The 24698-nt window shown below is 43.8% G+C and overlaps 1 protein-coding gene across 1 annotated transcript in view; it reads right to left on the reverse strand.

Annotated features, from left to right (window-relative positions):
• ATR (ATR serine/threonine kinase) overlaps window positions 1-24698 on the reverse strand; it is a 1835177-nt gene that overhangs the window by 715463 nt on the left and 1095016 nt on the right. The window contains exons 29-30 of the mRNA XM_044071973.1: window positions 21206-21372; window positions 221-417 (exon numbers count right to left, since the gene is read on the reverse strand). Coding sequence (XP_043927908.1) covers window positions 221-417; window positions 21206-21372 — 364 coding nt within the window. The remainder of the gene's footprint in view (window positions 1-220; window positions 418-21205; window positions 21373-24698) is intronic.

The following is a 24698-nucleotide window of genomic DNA, read 5'->3' on the forward strand; positions in this document are numbered from 1 at the left end:
AACTGCTGAGTAAAATATTTAATAATCCACTTGATACACAGATAAATGGCAAACGATCTTGATCTATATTATGATCTATATATCTGTATATCAAGTGGATTATTATTAAAGATTTTACTCAGCAGTTTGGTGTACTTTCCAAGTGCTCTTTGGTTTTAGTTTGAGAAGTTTGAGCACTTTGTTTCCTTGCATTTGGTATTTTATATGACAAGTACTATACACAATAGGACAAGTTCTAACTACTTTATTTACCTCATCAGGTTCCAGCTGAATTGCTCGATCATAGCAAGCTGTGGCATCTCTCAGCAACCCTGTACTTTCATGCTCTAGAATCTGCTCTTTTAAAGACGCCTCACCTTTTCGAATTGCACTTACTCCTGCTACACCATCGGGCTCATGCATAGCAGTATACAGCTTCTGCAGAAAATTAACAAAAGATGCGATTGATGGGCAACTGACCTTAATGTCCAAGAAAGCATCGAACTGCACATCCAATGGTTGACAAATTGCATTGCTTATAAAATACATAGATTGATAAAAAAAAACTACTCTTGTTAAGCTTTTAGTATGCATTACTGGAAAAAATACAGGAGGTAGTCCCAAAATTAATGACATTTCCTACAATGTTGCATGAAAGTCCTAGAAATGTTAGCATAAATATCAAAAGCAGCAGAAAAAAGTAAATGGAACCTCTGCAGTTAACATCACTAGGATGTCAAAACACATTGCTATTTGAGAATGCTTTAAGTGTTAAGAAAAGAAAAGAAAAATTAAAGTTGCATGGCAAATGTGCCGACTGTCTCAAAGTACTAACCCAATTTTAAATAAATATAAAACCAACAAATCTGATATTGCTTTCAGGCACAGGCTAACATTCTACAACCACTAACAGTGACTTGTTAATTATTCTTATAATGCAGCGAGAAAAAAAGAATAAATGTAATGTGAAAAGTTATCAAGTTCTCCTGGAAAAAAAAGTTAGATACCTAAAGCAACATCAGATCTTCACAAGTGTTTCATTTGGTAGAGTTGCACTTTGAGTACTGTCTCAACTCCAAAATTATTATTTTTTTTTTCAGGACAACTTTCCTAGCACCCTTTCATAGGGTCTCTTTTGCTGTCTTACTTTCACTGCTATCACTGTTCAAATGTCCATAATAGAGTGCGGATATTCCCCCACTTCCTGAATTCTTTCTTACCCGAAATCTGAGATGGCATCTTCCAATGTAGATATTAATTTCCGGCCTTCACAAACCAAAACAAAGATCCCAGGAGCTCTGTGGGGGCAGGGCTGAGAAAGGAAAGTTGTCACCCTGCTGACTAATGAAGTTTCTGCAGACAGTGTGTGTACCGTTACAGTAGGTACCTACAAACCTAAATTGCCTTCACTGAGGTTACCTCAATTAAGAGGATTTTATTTTTTGATTGAACACTAATTAGTTATTCATAACAAGAGGGAGGAATAAATTACAAACTGGCAAATGTGTAACCAGGGCTTGCTTTGGTGAGATGGCATCCTATGCGAAGGGCTCCATGGCACCTCCCCTGATGCTCACACCACATAGACATCCCTTAGTGCTTCCCCCACCCTCCAGTTCCCCGTCATGGCCTTCCCACATTACTCAGATTACTTTTTTTTTTTTTTTTTACTTTTCTCACATTTTGACTTTGAAGATTTTTTTCTGCAAGTTTTCAACACACACTAATTGATCCTGACAACAATAAAATAACTGTGGAGGAAATAACTGAATGAAATTGGGGTATGTGGTCTGCTAGGCCCCCAGAAACCATGGAATATAGATGCTCTGAAGTGCATGTCCACTTTCCTTTTCTGAGCTCTTTAATATCATTTACAGTACATCCTTCACCTTTCTCATTGTCCCTTTTACTGCATCCCTCTCAACTGACCAGATTTTCACAGATTTCTGCCTGATATTTTGGTCTACTCCTCATAAAATCTGTGGTTTTCTGTCAAATCACTGGGATGATCAGAGGATTGAGGTCACTAAATAATGACATATATTTCAGACTTGGAATCCTTCAGAAAATGTATGTTAACAAAAACCCTGTTACTCTAGCAACTTTTTAAGTTTATAAAAGCAATATTTAAAATCTGTCCCTATTTCTGGGCTTTTGACTCCCATTTTGTCAGGCTTTATCCAGATTCCTTGCACTAAGGGGTTGAGAGATGTGTTTTATTGACATATTGGTCCTCCAACCTCAGGCTCAACTGTACACAGCCTGGAATGAATTGTTAGGCCACACATGCACTCTGAATCCATCCTGGCCAAAGACAACTCCAGGTCCTTTCCATTGTGCAGAGTCAACCCTTTGTAGTATGTCTAGTTTCTCACTTCAAACCTTTCGTTTGTGGTACACTTGTTTCTATAATGATCTTCACATTCTGTCAAAACATTCTGCCTCAGGAAATGCTCCATTTAACAGTCAGTACTGAAATACATTCTCCCTCTACCATGCTCCTTGTGGTCGTTTCTACAGTAGGCAACTTATCAATCAGAACAAAAAGGAGATTGGTGTACTTACTAAACACAGCCAAATATAAACTGCAGCCACACACATTCTGCATAGCATTTTTTGCCATCAGATTCCAACCTCATGTCATTTTCCACTCAGATCCCCCGCTACCTTTTAATTTTTACATTACTTCTGTAAGTGCTCACTTGTGTTTTTCAAGCTTACTGCAGAGAGAGATAACGGACCTAAAAAACAAGGAGTGTAATAAAATGCCTGACAGTAAAGCTTCGATGGACTGCCAAAATAATTTGTAAGAAATTTGACATAAGAAATTATGGATAAATTGCAATGCCATTGTGCATAAGCTAGCCACTAGAATAAAGTGTACTAATGACAGAATCTAAATTCAAAATAACTTCTTTAATCAAACCAACTAAAATGTTAACACCCACAATGTAGTCTAACAACTAATTATGACAGATGACAAAATTCAAAACAGTCCACAAACATAAGCATATTCCTGACAGCCAACAGGTGAAAGTTTGAAAACCAGGAGAACATGGTGGTCACATTACTTACTACAGCAGCAATCCTATTACATAAACAACATGTATTCTACAGTTCTGGCAAGTATTCCTGCTAGCACAGTCAAAATTACTGTCCACTTTGGAAGCAGTATATAAGGGCCTTGTCCAGCTCCTTCCTTAGCCTATACTCGGGAAAAGCTGAAAGCCTCCAGTACCTAATACACTAGTAAGCAGTGGAACATGAATGGGTGAGAAGGATAATTAAGGGACTTAAAGCCACAACACTGCAGAGACCACCCTTTAGCTCATCCTGATCAAAGCATTGGACTCTGTCAGGCAGCAAGATGGTAAGACAGGAGTCCACACTAGGATGCTCAGTGACCTCACTCAACTTAGATGGGGGACTGCTGAAGGATATGCCTTCTTTGGAGATACTACAGCAATATTTTGATGTTTCCAGGCTGCATAAATGGCACCCATCTTCACAGGCTGCATGGGAGGGAGGGGGGTGACAGTGACTCAGAGATCCTGTTCTTCTTGCTCCTTTACTAAAATATTCCTACATTCCCGAGGAAGGAATGGGGAGTCATGTGATGGACAACAGTCGAGTTCACACACCTTAAAGTTTTTTCCAGAGGAGGATTTAGGAGAAGAAAGAATAGTTGTGCAATATCTTACCATAACCAGATGCCCTCTCCTGTGTTGCAGTATTCTTTAAATATGGGTTGTATTCTGCAGAGAAGGCAGAACAGTGGACTTTGACTGAGGAATAGGAAAGACCACTGTTAAGCAACACACACAGGTAAGAAAGCACTAAAGGAATATCCGCAAGGAGGGGATCCTCTTTTCTTTTTTGGCACCAAATAGAAAATCTTCTCCACTTGAAATGTAAGATTTTCTAGTATTGGGTTTCCTGGCCTCCCTGCAAAACACGAAGCGTGTACTTAGAAAACAGGTACCTGAAAGGGATCAAAAGTTGATCACCCACAAGGTCATTTGCAGAGTTGACAGATGAGGGTGAATCAAGGATCACTTTTCCTGGGTGAGTAGCTCCACACGGTGAGGTAACTTGTAGTGATGACCCTTGGCTATTTGCAGAAGAGGGAACCAGTGCTGTCTTGGCCAAAAGGGGGTCACTAGCAAGATTTTTAGTTTTTTTCTGTAGAAGTTTCAACAGGGCTTTTTGAATTGGGGGGGGGTGATGCATAAAGAAACATCCCCTACCATGAGAAGGATACAGCGTCTACCTTCCAGGCCTGAGGGTGAGAGACCCTGGCACAAAAAAGAGGAAGTTGTCTGTTCAGAGGGGAAGCAAAGAGGTCCATTTTGGGAATACCCCACCGGTGAACTAGCTCCAGTAATACATCCCTGTAAAGCATCCACTCGTGGGATTATGTCATGGATCTGCTTAATGCATCTGCCACTGTGGTCTGAGCAGAGGGGAGGTACACAGCATGCAGTGTCATTTTGTACTGAATAGCCAATTCCCATGCTTTGATGGCTAGGCGACAAAGAAGGTATACTTTTGTGTTCCACTAGTTGTTTATGTACCAAAGGACAGTGGTATTGTCTGTAAGAATCCTGAGGGATCCTGGCAAGACCAGAGCATGAAAGGTCTGCAAGGCTAGAATAAGAGCACTCATCTCCCTGATGTCGATGTGCTCCCTCTTTTGAGAGAGTGACCAAACAACCTGTACCCTTCCAGGTGAGCAAAGGTTGCTTCCCAACCTAAATCTGAGGTGTCTGTGAAAAGCTGTTGAGATGGCTGAGGTACCTGGAGAGGTAGGCCAGGGTTCTGACTAAGTTGTTACATGCACCAGCGTAGCTCTATCTTCAGGCAGGGAAGAAGAAGAATCAAGACATCTGAAGGATGAGCATGTTGGGACCAAACTGTCTTTAGAAACCACTGGAACTTTCTCATATGTAATTTTGCAAAAGTCAGCATAGGGATTGTGGAGGCCATGAACCCCAGCAGTCTCAGAAACTCCCTAGCCATGATGGAAGAAAGGGGCAGAAAAGACTTCATGCACGCTATGAGAGAAATAGCTTTTTCTGAAGGGAGAAAAACCATCATCAAGTCTGTCCGGAACCTGCACCCTAGAAATATGAGATCCTGACTCGGGGTTAGAATTGATTTTTTGAAATTTATTGAGAATCCTAGGCCTTGCAGAAAGGGAATAGCTAGGTCCAGATGTTGGAGTAACAGGTCTGGACTGTTGGCCAGAAAGAGCAGATTGCCCAAGCAGGGGTAAACTTGAAGCCCTTTCAGACTTAAATAGGCAATGGCTAGGGCTAGGCACTTTTGTGAATACCCTTGAAGCAGTGGAAAGACCAAACGGCAAGGCAGAAAACTGAAACATAGTACTGGCACGGTCAGTCTGGAGGAGAAGGTAATCACACACACCACAAATCCAGTCTCACACAGACCTATCGCAACAGCAAACCAAACACAAACACACAAAAACATACTCGGAGGCTCTAAATAAAAATCTGCCCAAGCAACAGAGACCTCGAAAGCAGACATCCAAGCAACTGCTACCCCACAACAATACCCACGTATCACATAGTTCACAAAGTCAGTGTGCCACAAAGTCACAGCCCTTAAGGCTAAACAACACACCTAATACACTTGTAATAGGTGACTCTATTGTCAGACACACTGACGTCCCTCTCTCCAGGCTGAACAAGGAGAAGGTCACTGTAAGCTGCCTGTCGGGTGCCAGGATCCGCCACATAACACAAGCACTCAGGTCACTCCAAAGCAAGTACAAATATGACTCCGTCATTGTCCATGGTGGTGTGAATGACCTGAGACGTACCTCCCTGGATTACATGAAAAGAGACATAGAGGAGCTCTCTGATCATGTGGCCCAGGCCAGTATGACCCTGACCTTACGCTCACCAAGAATGATACCACAGTATAAAGACAAAATGATCAATTTCAACAATTGGCTAAAGTATTGGTGTCACTCAAAGGGGATCCAGTGTCTGTCAGCCTGGAATGACATGCTTGACAAGCCACGTTGCTTCGCTAGGGACGGCTTGCACCTGTCACCCCTGGGTTTTCGAATGCTGGCCAAGGCTCTTGCCACCCCCATAGTGCCTTTTTTAGGCAAGGCTCAAAAGACAAACCCACCTCCTTAGACAACACAAGGAAAAAGAAACTAAGGGTAATGCTGCTCAACGCCAGAAGTCTAAACCTTAAGATGCATGCACTCGAGGCTCTCCTCAGTATGGAGAATATCGATATCTGTGCAGCAACAGAAACCTGGTTCAAGGCTCCCGAGAGCACCCCAGCACTACCAGGCTATACTTCATACCATGCTTTTCGGCCCCAAAACTCGGACCGAACCACAAGGGGAGGGGGAGTATCCATATTCATCAAAGATACCCATACCTACAGGCTAGTGGCACTGCATAAAGCATCTGAGACCATCCATGTGCAACTAATAGTGGGCAAAACTGCCTTCCAGTTTGTAGCCTGCTACAGACCACCCTCCCAAACTCAGGAACCCCACTTGGCTTTCCTGAAGACACTGGAGAATATGAAGGTCTCTCCAAACACCATTATATTGGGGGACTTTAACTACCCAAACATAGACTGGGAGCACTACTCAAGCCCCAACACCCTAGCCCAACAGTTCCTAGAATTTATAAACTCAAATGCTATGGAACAACTGGTCACCACTCCCACAAGAGGGGAAAACATATTGGACCTGATCATCACCAACATGGGGACTCTATGCTCCATACCAGAGGTATACCTCTCATTGGTAAGATCTGACCATAAATTAATCACTATGGACATCCATATCCCGTCCCCACCTCCAGCAAAGGAAACCACGGTCAAAAGCTTCTCAAAAGCAAACTTCCCACTTCTCAAAACCGAGGTGGAATCCTTCAAAGCCCCAGGGCCAGTGGAAAATATGGCCCAAACCGCAGAATCCTTTACAAATGCATTCTATGGATGCCTACAGGAATGCATGGATCGTGCTATCCCAAATAAAACCAAGACACACTCCTCCAAAGGCAGGAGACCTGTCTGGTGGACCCCAGCCATAAATAAGCTGTACAACAGAAGGAGGAAGCTACTACATGATAGAGCAAAATCCCTAAAAGGTAAGCCAACTCTGATCAGTACTAGCAAGAAACTACGATCCCTCATAAAATCATCTAAGGCTAGCTTTGAAAGAAAAGTTGCACAAGACGCTAAAGATAATCACAAGGCTTTCTTTAGTTATGTCAGAAACCTGGGTGGAAACTCCCAGATATGCTCTGAGTTAGTGCAAAATGACAAAAAATACACTGAACCCACAGACATTGCCAACATCCTGGCGGACAGGTTCAGTGCAAATGTCTCCCCCCTCTCCCCCCCAAATGAGCAAATGACTATCCCAACAGAGTGTAGCCTCCCTGACATCACAGATGCACAGGTGAGAGCTGCCCTCTCCAAAGCAAAAAACACAGCATCAATGGGACCGGACGGTGTCCCGGTCTGCGTTTTACATGAGCTCCAAGAAGAACTGAACCCTCACTTAAAATCACTGTTCAGTCTCAGCCTTAGAACAGGATATGTACCCAAAGAATGGCGTACAGCAACAGTGGTCCCACTCCATAAAGGTGGTGCCACAACAGACCCCGGAAACTATCGCCCTACAAGCCTAACTAGCCTGGTCTGCAAAGCTATGGAGCATATCATCATGGAACTCATAAACAAAGACATTGGGAACCTCCAAACACTGGATCCTACCCAATTCGGCTTTGTTAAGGGCAGATCTTGCCTCTTGAACCTGGTCAATTTCTTTGAAACAGTCACCAAGGCCATAGAAGAAGGGAAGGTAGTCTACACAGCCTACCTTGACCTTGCAAAAGCCTTTGACACAATACCCCACTCGGGCATCATAAATAAGCTCACCAGCTTAAATATCAACCCCTATGTCACAAGATGGGTTGCAAACTGGCTTAGGGATAGAACCCACATGGTCAGAATTGCAGGTGCCATGTCAGACTCTAAACCAGTTACAAGTGGCGTCCCACAAGGCTCAGTCCTGGGACCTCTCTTGTTCGGTATATATTTCTCTGAGGTACAGGCTAACACAGGAGGACTATGGCTGACAAAGTTTGCAGATGACTGCAAACTGTGGGCCATAATCGACTTGCCGGCTGACACAAGCATCCTCCAAAAAGGTCTCACAGAGACGGATAACTGGTGTCAGAGCCATGGCCTAAAGCTAAATGCCAAAAAGTGCATAGTCATCCCCTTTGGGAAAAACAGAGTGCCCATAAATTACCACATAGGTGGTAATCCATTAAGTACGGAAGAAGTAATTAGGGATTTGGTTACCCAAGTAGATTGCAATCTCTCCTTTGACAATCACATTGCCAAAGTGGTTAGAAAGACAGTCTATATAGCCCACCTTATCATGAAGGGGTTCACATCTAGATCAAGAGAGGTCATTGTGCCCCTCTACTCATCACTCATCAGGCCCATAATTGGATACAATGCCCCATTTGGGATGTACCTTACCCGACACCTGCTACAACTAGTAAGACCCCAAAAGTGCCTCACCAAGAGGATCAAGGGACTCAAACAGATGCCCTATGCAATTAGGCTAAAGAAACTCCAGCTCTACTCAGTTGCTTACCGCCTACTCAGAGGCGATCTGTGCCTAATGTATAAAGCCATGTCCAACCCAGAATTAATGGACATGCTCCACCTCAAGAAATCCAAATCCATCAGAACTACACGCTCCAGTGACTTGAACCTCAGCACAGAAATAAATAGAACATGCTGGAGGGACAGATTCATATCCCAGAGGCTCCCCTCACTCTGGAACAAAATCCCAATCCATGTCAGACAGAGCCCCTCAATGACCCTCTTCAAGAAGAATCTTGACGTTTGGATGGGAGATCGTAAATTTACCCCTGGGATCTCTTCTGTGTCACTGCTAGACAGAGCCACGGTAAACTAACCTTAAATGGGCTATCTTTTGTGACCTACTATACAGAGGCACAGTCAACTAATCTAAGAAGGGTGGCGAAAGCCAAACACACTCTGGCTAGGCTTGTAAATGCCCTAGGGCTGATAGCCTAGTATCAACTTATGAACCTATGAAAGTGCAAAGAACCCACAGAGAATCATAAAATCTTCCTGAACCTGGGTGAATAGGGATATGCAGACAGGCATCCTTGAGATCCAGAGAAGCTAGGAAAGCTTGAGGAGAAACCAGGGGAAGAAGAGATTGCAGAGATAGCATCCTGAAAGAAGGCACCACCAAGAAAGTGTTTAATAGGGAAAGATCTAGGATAGGCTTCCAAGGACCGTCTTTCCTTGAGACACAAAACATTCTGGAGTAAAACCCCTTTCCCCACTGGGCTGGGGGAAAAACCCGAATGGTGCCTTGGTTGGAAAACTAAGTAAGCAACAGAGGAAACAGAAGCAGTTGACTGGAGGTAGGCTGAGATAACCCCTGAAAGGGGGGAAGAGTCTTCCAAGTCATAAAGTAACCTTTTTCTTTAACTGAAAACACCCAGGAATCCTGAGTGTTTCCATCTAAGCAAAGGCAGAGAGAGAAAGGTGAAGAGACAAAGGAGTACGACTGGGAAAAGGAAGCTGAACGTCACAGACAACTTTGCCTGGGCTAAAAGGGCTGCTGAGGAGAAGGAGCAGAAGCAACAGCCTTAGATGGTTTGGGTCTCCTGAAAGACTTAATTGGCCTAGTTCCAGAAGGAGTAGAAGACGAGGAGTGAACAGGTTTCCTGACAAAGGAGTCTTGTCAGGGAAATTCTTATGGAATTCAAGGACTGGGGAAACAAGTAAATGTTTCAAATCCTGGAGCTGTTTACCTTTTTCCTTCAGAGATTCAGAGAGTTCTGCAGCTGCTTCGCCAAAGAGGGCAGAATTGTCTAAAGAAGCATCAGGCAATTTGGCCTTAATGTCATCAGGGAGTGCCTGGAGACATTGACAAGAATGCCACCTGACAACAGAAGCAGAAGCTGCTGCTCTGGAAGATGCCTCTACTGCACCATAACTACATTTGACTGAATGTCTAGCTACCTGGAAGGAAGCAGACAAAAGACAGAGATACAGTGTCTTAGTCTCTGAATCACGTAATTGAGAGAGAGGGTGGGAAGTCTGAGAAAGAAAGGCCAGAGCATACAGAGACGTATGTGTCTGGTAGTTAATAGCTCTGATAGCCAAGGTGGAAGAAGAATTGAACTTTTCCCCCAACTTTTCCAAATTTATTTTCCTTGTCAGAAGGAAGCAACTTTGTAGAAGGAGACACATGAGAAGATTTGTTAGAAGTAATGGAGACCACAGCTGGATAAGCTGAAGGGCATTTAAAAAGAAACTTGCAATCCTCAGGGACCTTATAAAAATGGTCAGGCCTTTTCGGGGCAGGAGCTTGGGAGTATGGGATTTTAGATTAGGATGCAAGGCATCAAAGAAAGCTGGGAGGACTGGAGGAAATGCTGAAGGAGCAGGAGCCTCCAACTGGAGAAGATCACAATATTTTTGCTCCTCTGAAATTTGAGAAGAATCCCACTTAAAGAATTCCATATTTTATTAATAGTTTCCCCAAAGGAAAGCTCTTCTATGGGGGATTCCCCCCATTAAACTCTTCCTCTGAGGAAGCATATTCCAGAGGCAAAGAAATCTGGGTGGAGTATGCTTTATTTATTTATTTACATTTGTTGACCGGGAGAGTCCGACTGGACCATGTCCATTTTCAGCGGAGGCCTGGGGAGAAAAGCTCCACATTAAGTATTATTTGCATTATACAGTTAAAAAACATAGCATTTAAATATAGACATTAGTCCAGTTAAGGACGCAAGACAAGAAAAAAACAGATGTAAAACAGCTGTAGAACATAGAGCAATTTTAAAATATGGTGACATATACTAAACATGGTTACAAATGTAGTTGAGATTCATCAGTGAACAATTGATACAATCAGTTTTTTGAGGTACGTAACAGCCATTAGCAGTTGTTACTACAAGAAGTTAGTATTATGTGGTAGGTAGCCTCGGAACATGAGTAGCCAAGCTTGCTAAGAGGTTGTTGATAGGGGCCTGAGAGAGGTAGTGGGTGGGGGGAGTGGATGGTATTGGGGAGGTTGCAAGGGCATATCTGGCAAGTTTTGAAGTGTGATTTTAGTAAGGATTTAAAGTGGGTGCAAGAAGTTACAGAGGTAAATGAGGATGGGAGGGAGTTCCAGAGTTTGGCTATAGTGCAGGAGAATAATGCTTCTCCAGCAGAGTTAATGGCTCTTGTGACCTGTAGGAGGTTTTTGTGGCTGGATCTTAGTGGTCTCCTGCTTATGTAGGGTTGGAGTAGATTCTGGAGGGATGGGACTTTTAGTGGTTGGTTTATTAGTTTGTGGGCGAGTGTGAGTTGGTACCATTGAAGGAGGTGGGGGAGCTCTAGCCAGCCCAGCTCTGCTAGTGAAAGACAATGGTGAGTACGGTAGAAGCCCCTGTGGCGAATTTGGCAATTTTGTTGTAGCAGGTTTCGAGTTTATTTAGATCGCATTGTCTAAGGTTCGTAAATATTGGAGGGGCGTAGAGTAGGGTAGAGATAAGATGAGAATTTGCTACTGAAATTTTAGCTGCTTTGGTAAGTAGTTGCTGATTTCTATATAATGCTCCTAGTTTTTTGTGCACTTTTTTAATGGTCATGGAAATGTGAATGTCAAAGTTCAGTTTATTGTCTATTTCTACTCCTAGTAATTTGGTGTGCCCTGTAGAATGGATGGTGGTGTTGTCTTTTGCTGTGATGTTAAAGTGAGAGCTGTCTAGGGTAAGTTTGGTGGGTTGGAAGATTAGTAATTTTGTTTTGTTTGGGTTGAGTATTAGTTGGGCATCGGATAACCAAGTTTCAATAGAAGAAAATGCTTCCTGTGTGACTTTTTGCAGTTCTGGTAGGGAGTGGGCTGTGCAGATGATGGCTGAGTCATCTGCGTATTGTATGAGTGTGCCATGTGTTGTGGCTGGGGCTAGATTATTGGTGAAAATAGAGAAGAGTAGGGATCCCAGGATGGACCCTTGGAGAACTCCTATGGAGACAGGTAGTTGGGGGGATAGGTTGTCCTGCCAAACAACTGTTTGTTGGCGGTCAGATAGGTAACTCTGAAACCAGTTGATGACTGGTTGAGAGAAGGATAGGTTATTGAGAAGAGAGATGAGTTGTTTGTGTGTGACCATGTCGAAAGCTTTAGAGAGGCCCAGGAAGGTAGCTGAGGAGAGATGACCTGCATTTTTGTTTTGTAGGATAGTGTTAGAGAAAGAGAGTAAGACGGTTGTGGTGCTATGGTTAGGTCAGAAACCGTGTTGTGCTGGAGAGGAGGTTGCTAGCAAGGAGGTGATCTGAGACTTGCGAATGAATGCATCTCTCTAGTATTTTGGAGAGTGGCGACAGAATAGCTATAGGGCGGTAATTGGTTAGATCTGTGGAGGGGCCTCCTTTGTGTAGGGGAATTGTGTGTGAGACTTTCCATAGTGTAGGAACATAACTTTCTGACAGAGATCTGTTAATCAAGAGTGATACGGGGTAGGCTAGAGCGTCAGCTGCAAGTTGAAGGTATTCACCTGGGAGGTTGTCTGCTGCTAATCTGGTGGGTTTAAGTTTAGATAGTAGTTGTTTTATTTTGGAGGTAGGAACAGGAGAGAAAGAGAAACTAGTTGGGATATTGTTAGTTCTAGTTGATGGTGTGGGTTTATGGGGGCGGTTGTGTTGTCTAGCTAGTGATAGTACGGTTTGTGTGAAGTGATTGTTGAAAGAGGTAGCAATATTTTCGGAGGAGTGAGAGTTAAGTTAGGAGTGAGTGTACTTACTTTACCTGGGTGGGGGATGGAGTTTATTGAGGACCAGAATTGTTTGGGGTTATGTTGGGAGGAGGTAAGGGCAGACTGGTAGTACTGGATTTTGTCCAGTTTTATAAGCTTTTTGGTTGTATTGCGTAGCTCCAGGAATTTTTGCCTAGTAGAGGGGGTTTTGGTTTTGCGCCAGTTGTCCCACACTTTATCCCTGTTTTTCATTTCAGACTTCGTGTTTTTCTGTAGCCATGGGGATTGTTGGGCTCTAGTTCAGGAATGTCTTATGGGGGCGTGGTAATTAAGGATAATTAGGAATGTTTTATTAAAGTAGTCAACTGCGTCATCTGAAGAAGACTCCTCAGAATCAGAATCATGAACCTGATACTCCCCAGCCTGCACAGAAGAAGACCCCTGAGACCCTGATGGCAACACAGGAGATAAGGAAAAGGCAGGCATGGAAATAAGAGAAGCCGAAGCTGGAGGCCTCAAGGTCATCACAGCCTTAATGAGACCCTGAAAGAAAGTATTCCAATCCGATGAAGGTGTGAAAGGAAAGTACAGTTGTGTATACTTACCATAAATGTAGACGTTTAAGTGTATTCACTGTTGCAGTCATCACATTTGGGTTATCCCTGCCAGGGTAGCCCTTGGCCAGCCCGAATACCAGAGACTTAGTATTTCTGCATCTGTTGCTGTTGCTTGAGGACTGACATCAGGTTGTCAGTACTATAAAGTAAGGCAGCCGACGCCATTACATCAGTTTTTCTTGTCCTAACCTATCCTTCTCTCAACCTGTCAAGAGCCCCCAAAGTAGGAGGCCAGGTTCTGGTTGAAAAACCCCACCAGTGGAAAATAAATACCAATATGCCCCTTGTAAGGAAAGGAGAACAGCAAGAAAGAATGGAAATAAAAGGAGAAAGAGAATAAAGAGGATGGAGGGAGGGAAACCAGGACTGCAACAGTGAATACACTCGAACATCTACATTTATGGTAAGTGCACACAACTGTACTATGTTCTTCATGTTTCACTGTTGCAGTCATCACATTTGGGTAGATTCCCAAAGCTGAGGAAATGGGTGGAGGCAATCAAGGAAACTAGGGGCTGGCTAGGATGCCCTGCAAGACTGCAGAGGCAAACCCTGCCCTGGATTTGGAGAAGAGAGGCAGGTGGTAATGCTTGGTAAAAAAGTGTGAACAGATGTCCAGGTGGCAGTCTCTAGGATGTCCCTGGTGGGGACTCCTCTGAAGAAAGCTGCAGAGGTGGAGGCTGCTCTGGTGGAGTGCACCCCTGACCCCCTTGCGGGGAGGCTTTCCATGCTGTTTGTAGCAGAAATGGATGCAATGTGCTATCCCATTTGGAGATGGTTTGCTTGGAGATGGCTTTGCCTTCTGCCCCTGTAGCAAAGCTAACCAGCAATTGATCAGACTTTCTGAAGGATGAAGTCCTGTCCAGGTAGAATCTGAGCTGTCTGTGCACATCTAGAGTGTGAAGAATCCTTTCCCCCTTGTTCTGGAGATTAGGAAAGAAGGTGGGCAAATGAATGGATTGGTTGAGAGCCACACTGGACACCACCTTGGGCATGAAGGATGGGATAGTTCTGAGGGATACCCTGTCTGCATGAAAGATTATGAAGGGTTCCACAGCCATGAGTGGTTGTAGCTCAGAGACTCTTCTGGCTGACGTGATGGCCAGAAGGAATGTGGTCTTCCTGGAGAGAAATTTTAATTCTGCAGAAGAAGCTGGTTCGAAAGGGGGCAGGGTGAACTTTTCCAATACAAAGTTGAGGTCCCAGGCTAGTGTTGGTGCCTTCTGGGGGGCCTCAAGTTGCTAGCCCCTCTGAGGAACTGTTTGATTAAAGGGTGTGAGAAAAGGGGCTGCTCAGTGGGAACATGAGCAGAAATAGAAGAGGCATGAATTTTTTATAGAGAAAGAGAGGCCACTGTGTAGTAGGTCAGCTAAGTAATCCAGGATGAGAGGGAGGGAGGGCTGTGCCATATTGGCTCCCTTAGCCTGGATCCAGGTGCAGAACCTTATCTGCATAAGACTTTCTGGTGCTAGGACATCTGGCCTCACGAGTAATATCCAGAACCTGTTTACTGAGGATGGAAGATTGGTTCGGGGTTAGGGAATGACTCAAGCTGCCAAACTGAGTATCTGCAACTGGGGATGCATGAATTCCCCTTCCCTCTGGATAAGGAGGTTTGGAATCTGAGGAAGATGCCATGGAGGCAGCGAGGACAGGCTGTGCAGCAAGGGGTACCAGTGTTGTCGGGACCAGTCTGGAGCTATAAGTATGGTCCTTCTTTTTTCCTCCCTTAGTTTGAGCAGTACCCTGGGGATGAGAGGTAGGGCAGGAAAGGCATAGACCAATAGACTGACCAAGTCGAATGACAGGGCATCCACTTTCCAAGCCATGCAGTGATGCTCCCTGGTGCATAATTTGCTGAGCTGATAGTTGATGTGGGAGGCAAACAGATCGACTTTCGGGGTTCTCCAGTTATTAGGGTGAAGATTCTTCTGTTGAGTTGCCATTCGTGTGGGTCCAGAAGATTTCTGCTTAATTGGTCTACCAGAGAGTTCAGAGACCCTGGTAGGTATTGTGCTAACAGTTGTAGTTGCATGGAAGAGGCTGTGAGCCAAAGGGTCATGGCCAGCCTGCATAGAGGGTAGGAGTGAATCCCTCCCTGTTTGCTGATGTATTAAATCACAGTGGTGTTGTCCGTTTTGATCAGAAGAACCCCTGGAGAGGTTTGAAAGCTGTCAAGGCGAGCTGCATAACCATCATCTCTTTTAGATTGATGTGCAGAGGGATTTGCTGTGGGCTCCACTGGCCCTGTATGCACTTGCCGTGCAGGTGTGCACCCCAAGCGTAGTCTGATGCATCTTGTGGTGAGGGTCTGGGCATCGTGGGGTGGGGAGAAGGGCAGCCCCTTGTTGTGGGAGCATGCTGTTGCCCACCAAAGAAAATCCTGAGGCAAGGAATTATAGGCAGAAGAGTTTCCAGGTCTTGACAGTGTTGACACCAAAGGCTCTTTAGGTACCACAGAAGTTTCCTCAGATGCAGTCTGGCATATGGAATGAGTAGTATGCAAGATGCCATGAACCCCAGAGCTTGCAGGATCTTCCTTGCAGATAAGCTGGGCCCTGGTGGCTAGTTGAGAGAAGTAGGCTGTCAGGAAAATTTGTTTCTCTGGTATAAGGTATGCCATCTGGGATGCTGTGTCCAGACTTGCTCCCAGGAAGATCATCCTTTGGGTGGGCACCAGTTTGGATTTCTTTTCACTGATTGTGTACCTTAGTGAGGTTAGTAGGGTCTTTACAAATGCCAGGTGCTTGAGCAGCTTTTCTTGGCTGTCTGCCTGAATAAGGCAGTCTATGTATGGATAAATTTGAATATTTCTTTGTCTGCAAAAGTCAATGGCCGGAACCAGACATTTTGTGAAAACTCTGGGAGCCGTATATAAGCCAAAGGGAAGCGCAGAGAACTGAAAGTGTTGAGATCCTGCCCTGAAGCGGAGATATTTTCTGCATGATTCCCTGATAGGAGTGTGGATGTAGGACTTTTTTAGATCTAGCGTGGCCAGCCAAGCGTCCTTGGTGAGCATGGGTAGCAGCTGCTGGAAAGTGAGAAATTTGAATTTTGGGATCACCAGGAAGGTGTTTAGAATGGATAGATTGAGAATGAGGCGCCAGGTGCCCTCTTTTCTGGGCACCAGAAATAGTCTGGGTAGAAACCTTGGCCTATTTTTTCTGCAGGAACATGATCTACTGCCCTCAGAGAGGAAAAGATTTGCTTTTGAGCCTCTGCCCACTGATTTGGTGGTAGATCTGGGAACCTTCTTGGGGTTGGAAGGGTGTGGAAGGAAAATTTGTATCCCTGAGACACAATGTTCAGAACCCATTGGTCCTTGGTAATAGTGGCCCAGTTGCTTGAGTGAAAGGAGAGTTTTCCTCCTAGGGCTAAGTGAGGGTGGGCAGAGGAGGGAGGGAGAGGTGATGAGTCATTGTGAGTTCTTTCCATAAGGGGGTGGCTTAGAACTACCCGGTTTTGAAGTGGAGGTAGTCCACTGCTTAGATCTCTGCATTCCCTGGGGCTGCTGTCTGGGGGGGGTCTGTTTCCTCGGAGCCTAGGCTGGGCCAATTTACTCGGAGGAGGAAAGGACTAGTGCCTGCAGGGACAATGCCTGCTGAAACTAGGGGGCTGGACCTGTAAGAAATCCTTAACAGTTTGCATATATTTTGCATTTTCTTCCATCTTTTTTAAGACCTCTTCTGCCTTAGTGCCAAATAAGTTATCTTTGTGCAAGGGGGCATCCAACAATTTAGATTTGACATTGTCTGGCAGGGGTTGTTCCTTAAGCCATGCATGTCTTCTAATGACAGAACCAGTGACTACTGCCATGCAAGAAGCTTCTAGGGCGTCAAAACCACAGTGCAAAGTGTGTTTAGTTACCGGACTTGCAGAATGCATTAAATGTTGTAAATCTTTACATTCTGCCCAAGCAGGAAAGGAAGACATTTTTTGTTTAAGGAATTCCAACGTATGTTGCTGAAATTTCAGCATATGGAACTGACAATTTAATGCCCTGATAGCAAGAGTAGCTGAGGTGTATACTTTTTTACCCCACCTGTCCAATGTTCAGGAATCCCCGTATGAATGGGTGGGATTCTTAGCAGAGGTTGCTTTAATCCCTTTTGGCCCATGAAAAATGACCTCAGGGTCTGCTGTTGGATTTTTAAAAAGATATTTGTGTGAGTCAGGGACTCTATAGTACCTGTCTGGTTTTCTGGGTGCAGGAGGTAGGGCACCAGGCATCAAGCTGAATTCATGGAAAACATTCTCCACAACATCCAGGACTGGGGAGATGGCCAAGGACCTGTGTTGCGGAAGATCTAGGAATTCCGAGTCTCTTTTTAGACTGAGGGTAGTCCTGGCTCTCCCATTGGAAATGTTCTCTTAAGGTATGCAGAGTTTCCCCAAAGAAAAAATCTTCTGGGGAGAGGCTGAAGGAATGGAGTCCCTCTGCATCAGAATCCTCACAAGTGGAGAAGGGTTGCATGTCTTCATAGTCAGATGCATCAGATTCATCTGACTCTTGTTAAGATACAACTACAGGGGACAGATCTCTTTTCCTTTTGAAGGGGGTAGCTTGGCTTCCCCTGATCATCATGATAAGGTCTTCCACCATTTTAAGCATTTGAGACTGTGTCAAAATAACAGGCGCCTGAGAGTGGGTCATCGGTTTCTTGGGAGTGGTACGAACCCTGGGCCTAAGAAACTCGGTCGTTTTTGAAAGAACGGTAGTCGCGAAAGAAGACGCCGGTTTGTGTCGAGATTCGGTAGTGTGAAGGACTTCATCGGAAGCCAGTGCCTGCTCAGCGGCTCTGGACCCATCCAAGGTAGAGATGACCGTAGGATCCTTAGTTGAAGACGAGTTTTGCGGCATACTGGACTCCAAAAGGGTCTCGGTAGCAGCCTGCGAATCAACTGAAGCTGGCATTAGAGGCTGCGAAAGTGCCTCACTGAGTACTGGAGGACTGACGACTAGCTTAACAGAAACATCATCGGTAGGTTTGGACCTGTGAGGTCTGTCTCTGTCTTTATCTTTACGTTTTTTTGAAGATCTGCTGTCAGATGGTTTACCGAAGCCATATCGGAATTCTGAAGACTGTAAACAAAAATATCTGGCTACAATAAGGGCCCAACGATGGATAGTTCTGGCATTGAACAAAGCACAGAAGCGACAATGGGGGACATCGTGGTCTGAGCCTAAAGTGACGCAGTAAGAGTGGAAGTCTCGGTGTAATATTTGCTTTCCACAGGCGAGACAATTATTAACTTTTTCTGACATCGGTTAGTGCAAGAAAAAAGGATCCCCAATGGGCTACTTAGCTTTAGAAGACTTCAATTTCAATTCGGCAAACTAAAACTCAGGTAGCGGCCGACTGGCACTCATGCAAACTACTTCTGCTTTGGGCTCCACGACAAGAAAGACTGGTATAATGGCGTTGGCTGCCTTACTTTATACTACCGATGACCTGACGTCAGTCCTCAAGCGACAGAAACAAATGCAGAAATACTAAGTCTCTGGTATTCGGGCCGGCCAAGGGTTACCCTGGCAGGGATAACCCAAATGTGATGACTGCAACAGTGAAACACGAAGAACATCGGTGGAATGCCTAGTCTTCTGCTTCTTTATAACATGGTTCTCTTGTTCACGAGAATGGGCGGATGTAAGCCTTACATCCAACAATTTCTTAGACTGAGGGGCAGGAACGGTTCCACAGTCTTCCAAAATAAGTCGTGGTTCTTCCAAGTCGTTCGAATCAGACATCTGCATTGCCTCGAACATGCTAGGATCACCACTCCTGAAGGCTTCCCATTGTGGTACCCATGGAAGAAGCGGACCCTGCATCCAAATGCACCACTGGGTTTTCACCAACCTCAAGAGGTACGACAGAGGGAGTAGGTGCAGCTGAAGAGGATTCAGTCCTAGCTTTGCTGACCTTCCTCTTCACAGACGGCTCAGAAGAACTCCCAGAACCCTTCATCTCATCCCTCGCTAGATGTTTGAGTCTCTGGTTTTCTAAATAGAGGTTTAAAGCCTATTGATGACTATGCAACATCTTGGGTACAAAAGCCTGACAGACAGAGCAAGAGCGAAGGTCATGAGTAGGCCCTAAACAGAACAAACAAAGCTTGTGACTATCCTTATGTAGAATTTGCCTTCCACCCCTACACTTGCCCATCCTGGATGCCATTAACAACAATAAGAGGCAGAGCAGCAAATTACATCCCCTACGGGGTACTTATCTGAAGCTGAAGGCGAAACCAGCAATATCCAATGGCAGACCGAATGTACGAGTCAACCTTTCCGGATGGCGGTAAAAATGTTCTGGGGATTGTACGTGCTGATGTCCCTTTTATGTCCAACATTATCTGCGCCTTCGTGTGATGTCCCACTTACAGGTAGTGGCTTTAAGCTTTTGTACAGAGGCCAGACATTGGATCATTGGGCAGAATACAACCCATATGTAAAGAATACTGCAACACAGAATAGGAGAAAAGGAAATATGTGCTCTCAGAATTATTTCAAAATGCAGTTGGGAGACACTACATGTTGTGCATATGGTCAAACATGCAACGTGTAGGTGGTGGATCTTTGGTGAACAGGTAAGGCTATAGCACTGGAGAAGGAACTGCCAACTGTTGCACAGCAACTTCAGAGACTTGCAAAATACCTGGTGCCCGGCATTAGGTCAAATTCTCAAAGGTTGTACTCCCTCACCTGTGGGAGAGGTCTTACCAGATATCTTAGTCTCTCAAATTTTGGCTCTAAACTACAGAGTCTCGTGGGGGAAGACCAAGTGGACCCTCCTCCGTCTGGACCATTGAATCTTTATGGTCCTGGAGAAAATTTGGGGGTGGGAGTGGAGGGAAAAAAAGAAAGGGGGGCCTTCAGTCTCAAAAGTGCTATTATCCAGCTGTGGGAGTTGGGAGACTACTCCCTGGAAGAAGGTCAGTTATAAACATGCTCTAAATGATTCACTGGGGAAAGGTGGTGCCTATACATACTGATGCACTCCCCAGAAGGAGAGGATAGGCATGAAGTTGAGCCTTTAATATTTAAGGAAAAGGATGTAGCATGTGGATCTAGAAGGCTGTCCTTAGAATGAACTTACCTCTGGAAGCGTGTTACTAGTACCAGCCATCTATTTCTTTCGGATTCTGAGGGTGCACTATTATAAGCAACGGGCTTCACATTTGTTACCTGTTACTGGTAACATCTGACATACAAGATATGCCAGGAACTTCTCCCTGCAATGTCTCTAGATAGCTGGGTTAAAATGTAGGCATTTACACAGTCAAAGTCCTTTCCCAAAAATAATGTCAGTATAAGTATAGGTTTGAAATTTGGAGGTAACACACTGTTGGTTTAGCTGCTACAGATATTAAACATGGAAACTTAGCTAATATGCATGTAAGACTCAACATCCAAACTATGTGAGCAACAGAAAAGACAGGGAGGCCCTGAGACTAGGGCTCTCCAGAGATGTGTCAATATGCACTGACCGAGTATAAGACTGCACCTGAATACAGGAGTTTCTAGAGGTGGGGTGGAGAAAAATAAAATACTGCCCATACATCCACTAAGGATAGAATTCAATACTACACCTTGAATTTCTTAATAAAGTAACAAAGCAACAAGTCAGAGAAGGAAGCCAGGAGGAGATTATGAGGCAGTGAGTTCCATAGTGGCTGCCATAGTGTAAAAACATGTATCATATTCTGTAATAAACAAGTCTGTACTTGCAAAAATAGTTTATAAGTTTTGTACTCTATCATAATTTGTAAAAACAGAAAAAAAGTAATGCTACTTCTTACCTGTAAGAAACTGAGGTGCTCCTGAATGTTTTGCTTCTTTTCTGTGATGAAAGTTTCAAAGTGCATTACAGCTCGTGTGTAGGCCTTAGACCGAAAGGAAGCTGCAGCTAATGTGTCCTGTGGTATGAGGTCCAGAAACCGCATTACACTTTGATAACCTTCATACGCTGCACTTGGCACTGCACATATATAGAAAGAGATAAAAAAAATGCCAGAGTCCACAGTCATAGTAAGTCATGAATATGCCAAACATTACTACACTTACTATACCAAAAATTACAAAAAAAGAAGTTGGCAAACAATACACCATTACAAAAGACACATATCTTGGAGTAATCTAGGACAGATTTTTCAATCACAGTATCTTTTTTTTTTTCAAGTCAGTGACAATATCATAGTCTGTAGGGGGTGGTGTTGGATGCAGCTCTTTTTCAGCATACTGACAAAAGAAAAACTGCAAGAATAACAAAAAAGCACACATAGTGACATACAAGACAAGCTAGAATCTTCAGTAAAAAATGGTGACAGATGAAAGGAAGTTAACTTAACTGACTGAGAACTCCCTAAATTCTTTGTGTGTTAAGCACTGCTAGTCTTCCTCAGGAATATCTTTTAGCAAATCATATGTACGTAATGAACACCAGCAATAACAGAAGCAAGTTATGACATTTTAGACCGATTAATCATAAACTAAACAAAAGGTGCTCAGCTATTGACTTCTGCAAGATTTTGATTGCTCCATGTCCACAGACACCATACCTTGTACTATAAAGTATACAAACAGTACTGCCATGGATTTGTTCACCCAGTGAAAACAGCGGTCAAGCTCCTTACACAAATGGAATGCAAAAACTGAAAGATGCAACAAACATAAAAGCATACACATACACAAGTGACAGTAGTGATTTCTGCATCCTCCAACACAACACCTCGACTAACTACAAATATGAGGTTTCTCTCACACCCCATACACAGACATACACAAGAACATCATCTCCGAACAAATGAACACTCGGACTGTAAACAGGTCCTGCAGTTTACTTCGTGACTTAGAGGTTCCAGTCCTACTTTACAGCTTCATGCTTCTCAGTACCTTATCTGACAATAGAGGGAATTGTGGAAACACATAAAATAAGAATGTGTCCAGTCACTGCTGTAGATCAGTAAGTAATGTGCATACTACCAATCACATTCTCATTCAATTATTTCAGTTCACATAAGCATTGTTAACTGCATAAATATATAGTCTAAGCTTCTGCCTGTAGTCAATTAAATTTATTGTATATTTTCACTTCTACCTGTGCAGATGTGCTTGCTGTTAATATATTATGGCTGAAGACAATCCACTTAGAGAATTCCACTTATCTGTTTAACAAATAAGGGCCATGATGCATTTCTTCAGAAAGTATGACATTTACTTTTAGCTTGGCTGTATCTTTGGAAAAAATGATATCTGGGATTAAGTTTTCAAAATTCCACATCATGGGGAAAAATGGCAAAAACATCCACTTTATGAGTCTAACATTTACAGTTCTCTCTGCTTTGTTCTGCAAAGACTACACAATATAATTCTGTGTCAGTATTTCACAGAAGGAAACAAATGTGCTCAGCATTGAGAGACTTTAACAGACAGTGTCTTTGTACATGAATGGAAATGGGCCTGCAGGCCACTGTTAACATGAACTGGGGGAGAGCTTCACCTAACTGTGGTTCTTCCTGGCAATCACAGTTGTATAGCCTCAAAACAGTAATGGAAAGAGAAGCACAGACAGAGAACACAAACACACACACACACACACACACACACACACACACACACACACACACACACACACACACACACACACACACACACACACGTCCAGCAGATGTAATAACCACAAAGTTGAACAGCTTTAATGATGGGGGGAGTGGGGATGCAGAATGAAAAGTTGACAGTATGTTAATGTTACAGAAGTCATAGCCTACCTAAGCTTAAGGTGCATAATTATATTTTATGGGCATGCTACAAAAGGCAAGATCCTCAAACAGAACAATTCACCTGAAGAAATGTTCTTACAAGCATTAAGTCTTTTATTCTCTTCCACCTAGAATATTTTTTTTTTGCTTTCAATAGCCAGTCGGGTAGGCAGAATGGACACTTCTGGACCATTTCCAGCAAAGACAGGGAACAAAATTAAAAGGCCACTACAAAGCTTATATGATTCTTTTGATAGGTTAAACAAAGTGAACAAAAAAGACAGAACACGTTAAAGTATGTGACTGCAGATACAATTCAGTAACAGTTATCACTCGTATTCCAATTAGAACAAGGCAAGTAAGATGTAAAATAATGTTTCAGGCTTTTGCTGAAGTGCATCTTAACTGGTGGGAAAATGGAGATAACACTTACCTAGGATTTTGCCATACCTTGTAAATGATGACCAATTTTCAGCTGGACTACATACACTGCATGATGAAGTTCAAAGCTGTAGGTTACAGAACTGAAAAAGGTCCCTTTAAGACTGCTAGTTTATAGCAGTTATAGTTTAGTGAGACTGAATGAAGAGAAAAAAATCTGACGGAATGCACAGTAGGGTTAAGCTGAAGGGACAGTTTAAGTAACTTTAAAGACCACTGAATATATAATACAAATCTGATACAGGACTGGGAGACAGATAGCTATTTATAGGGTGCCACAGGCTCCTCACACCCGAAGGGATAGATGAAAAAAACAATGTTAATTATAAAGAGTTCATAGGTTCATAGGTTCATACTAGGCTATCTGCCCTAGGGCATTTATAAGCCTAGCCAGAATGTGTTTGGCTTTCGCCACCCATTTTAAATTTATTTTGCTATGCCCTTTTTCGAGGTTAGTATACTGTGCCTCTGTCTAACAGTGACACAGAAGTGATATCCGGGGTAAACCTATGATCTCCCATCCACTCATCAAGATTCCTCTTGAAGAGAGTCAATGAGGGACTCTGCCTAACCTGGACTGGGATTTTATTCCAGAGTGAAGGGAGCCTCTGGGTTATGAATCTGTCCCTCCAGCATGTCCTATTTATTTCAGTGCTGAGGTTCAAGTCTCTCGAGCGCGTAGCTCGATGGGATTTGGATTTTCTGAGGTGCAACATGTCCATTAATTCCGGGTTGGACATGGCTTTATACGTCAGGCACAGATCGCCTCTGAACAGGCGGTATGCCACTGAGTAGAGCTGGAGTTTCTTTAACCGGGCAGCATATGGCATCTGTTTGAGCCCTTTGATCCTCTTGGTGAGGTACTTTTGGGGTCTTTCCAGTTGCTGCAGGTGTCTGGTAAGGTGCATCCCAAAAGGTGAATTGTACTCAATTATGGGCCTGATGAGGGATGAGTAAAGAGGCACGATGACCTCCCCTGATCTACATGTGAATCCCTTCATGATTAGGTGGGCTATATAAAATGTTTTTCTAACCACTTTGGCCACGTGGTTGTCAAATGAGAGATTGCTATCAACTTGGGTCCCCAGGTCCC

The sequence above is a fragment of the Protopterus annectens genome, chromosome 5.part0 (assembly GCF_019279795.1).
Source record: "Protopterus annectens isolate FY-2018-M chromosome 5.part0, PAN1.0, whole genome shotgun sequence".
Classification (NCBI taxonomy): domain Eukaryota; kingdom Metazoa; phylum Chordata; order Ceratodontiformes; family Protopteridae; genus Protopterus; species Protopterus annectens.